The sequence below is a fragment of the Henckelia pumila genome, chromosome 2 (assembly GCF_033568475.1).
Source record: "Henckelia pumila isolate YLH828 chromosome 2, ASM3356847v2, whole genome shotgun sequence".
NCBI classification, from domain to species: Eukaryota; Viridiplantae; Streptophyta; class Magnoliopsida; order Lamiales; family Gesneriaceae; genus Henckelia; species Henckelia pumila.
The window spans coordinates 157,605,110-157,615,111 of NC_133121.1; the positions used below are offsets into that span (position 1 = coordinate 157,605,110).

Consider the following 10,002-nt stretch of genomic DNA (forward strand, 5'->3'; position numbering starts at 1 on the left):
TACAGCTTATCATCCTCAGACGGATGGACAGTCAGAGCGGACTATCCAGACGTTAGAGGATATGCTGCGAGCGGTAGTGCTAGACTTTGGCACTAGTTGGCAGGATTCTTTGCCTCTTGTCGAGTTTTTTTACAACAACAGCTTCCAAGCGAGTATCGGTATGGCGCCTTTTGAGGCATTGTATGGTAAGAAATGCCGATCTCCGTTATTTTGGGATGACTTGTCCGAGTCACCAGATTTGGGACCGGATATGCTTAGAGATATGGCAGAGCAGGTTAAGATCATTCAGACCAAAATGAAGTCAGCTCAGTATAGACAGGCGAAGTATGCGAATGTCAGATGTAGACCTCTGAGTTTCGAGCAGGGAGACCGCGTTTTCCTTAAGATTTCTCCGTTTAGAGGCACCGTTAGATTCGGTAAGAGAGGAAAGTTATCTCCTAGATTCATCGGGCCATACGAGATTCTCGAGAAGATAGGTGATCTTGCCTACAGGCTTGCACTTCCTCCGTCTTTATCTGGTATTCACGACGTTTTTCACGTCTCTATGCTGCGAAAGTATCATCCAGATCCTTCACATATCCTTCAGCCTGACGAAGCCGAGTTAGACGAGACTCTGAGCTATTTTGAATGACCGATTCAGATCCTTGATCGAAAAGAAAAGCAACTCAGAACCAAGTTGATTCCGTTAGTAAAAGTGCAGTGAAGCCGTCACGGAGTCGAGGAAGCGACTTGGGAGACAGAGTCTGACATGAGACAGCATTTTCCAGAGTTGTTTGGATGACGTGAGTTCTTCTTACTGTCTTTAGTTCTTTATTCTATCTTGAGTTGTGGTTCTCGTTGATTTCGAAGACGAAATCTTTTCTTAGTGGGGGAGAATTGTAACGCCCCGTTTTTATCTTAAATGAGTTTATTTGAGTTAATCAGAGATTACAGAGTTCTTGAGCCGGTTTGATTTTGATCAGGGTCCTTTTTGCAAATTTTGGAAATTTCAGGGACTAAAACGCAAATATTGATTTTTATATATTATCTACACTTAGAATTGATTGGGTAAAGCTTTCATCTTCCTCTCCAAAATCGTGAGCCTCCATTGAAACGCCCCTTTTGAGTTTTGAGCTTTCAGATTTCCTTCCGAGCTCGATCCGGCCGTTGGAATTTATTTCTGAAGGTAGTTTAGCGATCACTGCAGCGAGAGCTTCGTTCTATCGTAAGTTTTTCTACGATCAGATACATTCTAGTTTTTGGATGTTGTTAGAATCATTCTAGATTCGAGTATGTTGTTCTCTACAGTGTTCTGATCGTTTATTATTTGTCGGTTTTGAAATAGAGCGACGTTTGGAATTGTTATGATTTTTGAAAGCCATTTTCGAAAGTTTGAGTTTTGAGATTTGTTGGGATTGCCTTGTTGTTGTGGTATTAGCATTGTTATGAGATTATATCGCTATTGAACTGCTGTCTGCGTTGTCGGTTTTTTCAGTTTATAGCCGTTATGCCCTCGGTTTGAGTTTTGGGGATTTCGAACCGTTTTTGAGTTGTGATCTTGGCTTGTAAGTTGATCGTGGCTATTGATCATTTATTGGTATCTGAACAGATTCGTTTGGAGCTTGTCAAGCCCAAGATTAACAGCATTTGTTCGTTTCAGAGATTTGGACGAAGAACGGTATAAAGAATTACCTTGAGCCTTGTTGTTGTTTAGATTGGTTAGACTTTGATACAATCTTTTGTTGTAGCTTTCCAGAAGTTGGAACTACTGCCTTGAAAAGTAAAAGCAGTCATCGTAGCGGGATAGCATACTCGGACTGTTGGTTCTCGAGTTTCCCTTTTTAAATCACATATTGCATCGATACTTGTTCTAGCATGTGGAACTGGTATTCTGTTGATTGATTGAGTTTTGTTATGTGGCTTATGGTTATGTTTCTGTTATGCATTCATCTTGAGCCTACTTTGATTTCAGCGGGCAGAATCGCCCTTTTTGTTTAGACGTTTGGGAACTATGATTGAGTGGCCTAGGTTGTAGTATTTTGCCTAGTGCTAGCATACTCATTATGGTTGCTCAAAGTCTAGAGGATTGGGATACGTGGCACCACCTCGATTGGGAGAGTCGGTGAGTCGTTACGTGATCTCATCCTCGGGATCCCAAAAGCAGAGCAGTACTCCCTTGTTTATCAGAATTGATATCCTGGTTTTAAAGACATGCATATCATTAGCTTCGACATGAATATGTTGTTTTGATAGCATGTTGTATATTCATTACTTGTTATGTTGTTTTTACTGGGAATGTCATTCTCACTGGTTTATCCGGCTGTTGCTTTGTTTTGTATGTGTACTTGGCAACAGGTGGGACAGGACCAAGTCAGCGAAGGCCTGGTTAGCAACAAGAGGGAGAGCTAGTAGTGAGACTCGGTATAGAAGTCGTGTCAGCATGTCTACCTAGTTGTATTTGAACATGTTTAGATATCAAACTTCGTTATGTTATTGTATTGTTTATGCGAGCTGTGTTGAAAGTTTGTCGTTATAAATCCAATATTTTTGAGCGGTTGTGTAACCCTAGAATTTCATGTATTAGTTGGAGAATTTGTGATTGTAATGCATGATAAAATGTTGTTGGTTTTGGACTCAAGTTCTAGCATGATTTCTGCTGTTTCTACTCTGTTTCTGTCGCCGCTCGATCCGCAAGATCTTGCGGATCGAGCGAGGGCATTTTGATGCAGTTCTGTTTTGGAAATTTTGTGGCTCGCTCGATCCGCAAGATCTTACGGATCGAGCGAGGGCTGAGTTTTTCGGGCAGTAACTTTGGCAAAAGTTGCTCGCTCGATCCGCAAGATCATGCGGATCGAGCGAGGCACTATTTTCAAAAAAAAAAAATCTTATTGCTTTTAACCTTTGGTTATTGTATGCCTTATTGTTGTTTAATCCCGAGATTAGTTGTTTGGAATCGAGGTCTCATATTTTGTCATTAATCATATACTGGTTTTTGGTTAAAGTTTGTATTATGAGACTTGTTGTTTCAACGTTAAATTGTTAAAGAACGCTGATGTCGACTAACCCCGGTTTTGGGGCGTGACACCCAAGCAACCTCGAACTGTGTGGTAAAACTGGGGTGGAGTGCATGCTGTTGGTTTTGGGCATCGGATTCTCCCTACTGGATGCGGATGGGCCTATGGTCTGAGCGGTATAATTCAAAGCAGTGTTTTTATAACCGGACCGGTCTACCTAAAACAACGATCCAATCGGTCGGACCGTTTTAACCGGAAGGTCGAACCGAAAAACGTTATATAATATAATAAATAATATATTTTGAATTTTAAAAACTCAAAAATATATATAAATAGACAAAAATATATATATTTGTCCTAGTTTGAAAGCTAAATAAATATGTAAATATATTTAAAATATCAATTGCAGTTATAAATTATTTAAATAATTAATTATTTAATTTAAAAAACCAATAATTATTAAAATAATTTTTTTAATGAAGTACGAATTCCAAATAATCATATATATATATATATAAATATTAAATTTAAAGTTTTAAAAATAAAAAATTTAAATTTTTTAAAAAAATAAAAAAATTTCGAAAAACCGATTTTTCGGTTATTGAACGATCCAATCGGTTCTTTGACCGGTTTTGACCGGTTCTGACCGGTTGGATCGATTTTCCGGTTCTTGGTAGAGACCCGGACCGGAACGGCGACCGGTTTTCGGTCGAATCGGTCAGTTCGGTCCGATTTTAAAAATACTGATTTAAAGAAAGAGACCGAAGCAGTTGGCTAAAGTAGCCTCCGCTCAATCGTCCCCACAAACGGTCAATCCGTTCAAAAACCAGTTGGTCTCCAGTAAAAAAAAAAAAAAAAAAAATTATACATCACACGCAAATCCGATAATCACTATTATTTTATTGATGGATAACCAATTTTTTTAAAAGAAAAAAATAGGAAGAAGAAAAGTTATACTAAACGTGTAGTCTTATATTTCAGTTGCTTTTTAAAGTAAATGAGTTATTTAGACATTTTCCACCCATGGATGTTCTTTGAATTGGGCTTTGTTGGGAGCATTACAGGAAGGAATTTATGGCGAAGATGACGATTGTTCAGAAGAAGAGGATCCAGTTGCTGCTTTTCGTTGTTGCCATCATTGCTCTCAGCATCGCTGGTAATCCAATTGTTGCTTCCTTTTCTCTATTTTCCCTCTTTTGGGTGTCGAATTGAGAATTTGGAAAGTTTTTAGAACCCTAAATGGATTCAGTTTATTTGATTGAGTTGACGATGATTGAAGCTTATTTGTTTGAATATGAAAATAGTTGAACCATGCTTGTTGAAATTGAATCGAAATAAAGTGATCACAGTTTAGTAGCGTGTTGTGTAAGTGCTATTTTGCGTACAGACATTTTTGGAAAAATCTCACCTTATGAACTTAATTATATACCGTGATTAAAAACGACATCGACTCAGAAAATGGCTCTGACTGTTCTTTAAGATTCACCATTGTTAAAGTAGTTCTGCTTATAGTTACTGAATCTCGTTTCGCTTAATGAGAATGTTAAATCAAACAGCCGTGTGAATTCATCCCCAGGGAAGTAATTTACTTACATAATGAGTAGAAAACTAGTATTTTCAGATTTAGAAATTCGCAATGTATTGGTCAATGATAATCATTTTGATCATATGACATATTTTCAGCTTATCAGAGTTGTGGGGATATCATTTCTCATTTTAATAAATGCAAGAAGGTAATTTGAGAATGCATCCCAATCTGTGATTTTTTTTGCTACAGGCCTCAGAAAATTTGTATTTTATATATTCTCCCCAGTTCTACAAAACACCAAATTATATATTATTAACCTTCTATCTTTATCCACTCTCCAAGTTTTCAGGTTTCAAATAATTAACCAATCAATTTGTGGCAAGCAAATCAAAAGCATTGCAGCAATTAATATAAGTTACTCGGTCAAATCAAAACATCAAAGAATTCAAACTATCAATTGAGATCGAAGCTGAACTTATACCACCAGCAAGTTAGTCACATGAAAATATCCAGATTATAGAAAGTAAAAAAGAATCATAGTGTTTGACAATGTTGTTGTCACAGTATTCTCCATTGTTTCGTTGATTTCTACTTCCCAAGCCATAGTTTTTTTTTATTGGCTTAGATGTGTAACCCTCGACGTCCGATGAGTGGAATTATGGAAGCATTTATAGGATTCCAAATGGTGCCTTACCATAAATCAGTAAACTTTCTTCTGTGTCTGAACTCTGAGTACACCACAGGTCCACTGGAAACATAAAATAAATAAATATATCTTCATGTGCCGCTGCAGGTCCTTTGGTCTTTTCTTTATTCATATTTTTCTTCAAATCCACTGGAAATGTAAAATAACGAGAAGAATATCAACAATTAGTGATATGAGAATAAACGAAATATCTCAAACATAAAACCACATGTCAAACATAAATTAATCTCGGCTCAATCTCTCTGCCTTAGTTAAAGGAAAATATAGTCCATAAACATGAAAACAAACATCAAAATTGTCTCTAACATCAAGGAATTAATTAAAGAACGAGGGATGATAGAAATTCCAGCTTGAAAAATCTGGTTTCTTTAGTGCCTCCTCCTTCGTCAGCCACCAAAAGGATCGTGCCCAAAGAATCCCTTGTGAAATTGTCCAAAAATCCTTCCAAGTTGCCCAAGGTTTTCCTTTTATATATTTTCCAAAAACTCTTCAAAGAATCCTCTAATTCCAGCCCAAAAAAAGAGGTTTTTCAGTTTCCCGAAATTCTGTGCAGAAATTTTGAGATTTTCTGCGAAATTACACGGTCACCGTGCCACGTCCGAATAGTGGTCCATGTCTGTGCATGGTCCTGACATGGGTCCGTGCATTAATTTTTCAGCAATATTTCGGGATCGTATCTACGTTGGTGCATGGACCCTTGCCGAGTCTGGACACTTATTTTCGAAAATTCTTCTTGTTTCTTGTAATTCTCCCTTGTTTTCCGGCCAAATTCCAAGTTGACACCGTAAAGTTTGACTTTCTCTTCCATTTTCAAGCTTTCTCCAATTTTTAGTCAAATCTACTAATGATAAAAATATGCAATTTTAATACAAAACTCGGGACAAAAACGCCAGATAAGCATGAATTTGACAAAATAAAGTTCTAAATATGCTATATGATTCGTGCTTATAACCTCATGGGCTTATAAGCCACTCTTTATTAGTTTAATATTTCAACGTGGGGCATTGTAACAGTACTGTACTGGATTTTACCTTAATAATTCTTCACATTTTTTAAAGATGTTTGCCCTTTTTTAACATGACTAGTCTCTCGATTATCAATACCTATTGAACCTGCAAACAACCACGAAAACAAGTAAAATGTGGGAAAATTGACACAGGACTTATCATTAACCCAACATGTCGATCATCAGAGTGTCAAACTAATTCATCTTACTCTTCTCTAGCAAATCAAATTAGGTCGCCATTTCTTAACAGGGGTCTCGGAGTGCTTTCCATTGACGACACCAAACACGTATTTAATTGTTCCCATGGATCCAATATGACATATTTAATCTGTTCTCCTTGAGACATATCTCCCCTTTCCCATCATATTCTACCTTGCATTCTGACATAGCTCCATTCTTATGTTCACTTGCCAATATCTTCATTTGCTCCTTCATTGACAGATTCATGGTGTGTTTGAGAACATACTCCATTCCTGATATGGTGTAAAAAACTTACAGTTGAAGCTGTTTTTTATTCTTGATGGAAATTACTTTTCCTAAGAGTTTGAGCTTGCACTAAGAGGCTCAGCAATATTATTTTTATACTTTATTTGCCTCGTCACATTTAAGCCGGAGATTGGGAGCATATTTCCAGACTTATTATGCATTTGGTCGGTTAGTGGTTAACCAAGGCCTAGAAACCACCTGAAAGGATGAGACCAACTCGATGAAAATACTACGTAGATTGTACTCCCAAGAATCTTGAACTGTTGACTTCGGATTCTAATACCATGTTCAGAAACTACCACAGCCAAAAGTTCGAGATTATGGAAGGTTGTCCCACCATAGTTTTTATATTTTTAACCGTATCGTATAGGATACACGATCTTGAATGATAGGTCAATCTTGTTCACCAATAGATGGCACTCTAGGTTCAATCTTTGTCATTGGCACTGGTCCTGAACATAAACAGTAGCATTGTGTTTCTCATAAAGAAAAAAAAAATGTAGCATTTTAGGTTACCTCAACAATCTTGGGATTTATGCAGTTGATAATTAACTACACAATATTTTTTAAGTATTGTCATCGTGTATCATGTAATTCTGGAAGCTCGGGAGGATCTAAGATTGTTATTGATGCTAAAAATGTATTATACTTTTTGTTGATTGAAAATAACATTTTTTCACTACCAAAAAGGCTGGGTACAGCAACATCCAGAACCGTTGCAAAAACCATCGCAAATATGGTTTTTGCAACGATTCCGGAATGAGTTGCAACTTTGCTCGTTGATGACTCCAGAGATGGTAGTAAACAGCCGTTGCAATATTCACAAAGGTTTTCTTTAAAAACTGTTGCTTAAATTTGCAACTGTTTGCTATAAACCGTCTAAAACGGTGCTGTTATAGTGATGGTTCTGATAAACCGCTGCTACTGTAGCATCAGTTCTAATAAATATTGCTAAATATTGCAACGGTGTATCATAAACCATTGCAAAAACGGGAACGGTGCCAATAAAACTGGATCGGTTTCGTTATGGTTTTTGGCAAATCGTTGCTATTTTTCATGATTAATATTTTTGTTAGTAAATTATAATATATATTTTTTGTAAATTATTTTTAAATAATAAATATAATCCAATAATAATAAAATAACCATATATAATAATAAAAACACAATAATAATCACATACATAATACTAGTAGTATATCTTACATGCAACCATACAAATATTATATCTAATATAGAACAATAAATTTGCACAAATGTTTAACATAAAACAGGTAAATCATAAACACATTTTAAAATACTATATCTGAAAACAGTAGCAAAATTTTACGAAGCAATTGCGCCACAAATATTGAGTACAAGCCGGATCTGCGTTAATCTGCAAAAATGAAAATGATAAAATATGTTAATCTGTACAAAGATCACTTAAACAATGAAAAAAGGAAAAAAAAAAAAAAGGGACCCCACCGGAGCACGCCAAGGAAATGAAGGTGTGAAGGGTTTATATAAAATAATTAGTTATGGTTTTCGTGCAAACCTCTACAACAGTTTTGTTGTAAAACCGTTTGGCAGCTAAATATTGCGACGGTGTTACTAAATCATCGCTAAGTTTAGCAATGGTTTTCCTATACTGTTTCTAAATTTGGCCAAACAGTAAAAAAAATTGAATTTGCCACGTTTTTTTAAAACCGAAAAAACCATCGAAGATAGGCCCTTTTTTTGTAGTGTTTGGGCTTTGCACTTGTGTCCTTTGTTTGTTAATGTTGATAAAAAAAAAAAAAGGGATTGTTTGCTATTTCTTGATTTGAATAAATTTGGAAGTTACCATAAATCAAAATTTCTGATTTTTATGGTCCTGAAATTCGCCCTCAACTGCTATCTATTTTTCTAGGTATTTGACTATTTGTACATGCTATAATCCTGAATCGATAAGAAAACATTCAGTTTCTCGTCCCTCTAATCTTCTTGTCCTTTTTTGCTGCAGTTATCTTTATGTATCTTTTGTAGGATTAAACATTGCTAGATTTATGTTTATTTTATTTATGAAGCTGAAAAGTGTAGACAATTGGTTGGCGAAGAGGCTGCATCCAAAAGTGGAAGATTTACTCTCTTGAATTGTTTTGATGGTAGCTCTGGAACCCTTTCATGTTTGGTAAAAGAAGGTGTCAAACTCTATTTCTACAACATTAGGGTGGTTCATGTAGAGAGTAGAAGGAATGGAGCAATCGAGACTGCCTTGGCTGATGCACTTAACCAAGGCATGACTGCTATAGATGCAGCCAAAGTAGCCCAGAAAGAAGGAGCAAAGGCAGCAAAACTAGCGACCCGGAAAGCCAAACGCATTATTGGCCCTATCATTTCTTCAGGATGGGATTTTTTTGAAGCTGTTTACTTTGGGGGAACTGTAACAGAAGGGTTTCTTCGGGGCACAGGTACACTGGCCGGAACCTATTCAATCGGTTTTGTTGGAGAGCAAAGATTTGGGAGATTTGGTTATTTGGTTGGAAGTCATTTGGGAAGTTGGATTGGAGGACGGATTGGGCTGATGGTATACGATGTGGTCAGTGGAGTTCACCTCATGCTGGAGTCTATCAGATCGGCTGAAATGCAAATTTATGATGATTCATCAAATGATAAAATTATTGAACCTAACGAATTTGAAACTTCGGAAGCAGTTGAAGATTCCTATGTAGATGAACAAAGATGGAGCGCTTCTGATGAGTCAAACAATTATGAGACTCCAGCTGATGAGAGCTTCAGCATCAGTGAAGAATTATAATCAGGTTAAACAATGTCAATTACTTTTCTCCTCTGTTTAGTATTACACAGTGTTATATGGATGGAAATATATACGTTCTTCGCCCATTAATTTTTAAGAACCCGATAATACTCTGTTTCTATTAATCTTATTCAGGGTGTTCAGTTCAGATTCTCCAAAGTCCATGTTGGTTCTTGTATTTTACTGAGCAAGGAGCTGTCAAGAACTCCCAACTTAAGCAGAGAGGAAATGAAATATATTTAGTTTGAATTTGAGCTTAGTAACTGACCCAGTATTAAATTTACAGAAGGAAATAAACGATATTATAGATGAAGCCAATAGTTCAGTTTCGAACCAAACCTTATAAAGTCCTAAAATGCCAAAATCGAACGCACGTGGAATCCCGAATAATGTCCCTAACGGTCCAAGTCCCCGAGATTTTTCTTTGAACAAATAATCCGTATTGAGCTAGAAACACCCCAAGAAAGGTTTATTAGAAATATGAGCAATCCAATTGGGTCTCGA

The 10,002-nt window shown here is 36.5% G+C and overlaps 1 protein-coding gene across 1 annotated transcript; it reads left to right on the forward strand.

Moving 5' to 3' along the window:
- Window positions 1-3,923: 3,923 nt before the first annotated feature.
- On the forward strand, window positions 3,924-9,511 carry LOC140880397 (uncharacterized). Its single transcript, XM_073284793.1, has 2 exons — window positions 3,924-4,149; window positions 8,768-9,511. The coding sequence occupies exons 1-2, from the start codon at window positions 4,068-4,070 to the stop codon at window positions 9,496-9,498; spliced, it is 813 nt and encodes a 270-aa protein (XP_073140894.1). The 5' UTR covers window positions 3,924-4,067; the 3' UTR covers window positions 9,499-9,511.
- The last annotated feature ends 491 nt before the right edge of the window (window positions 9,512-10,002 follow it).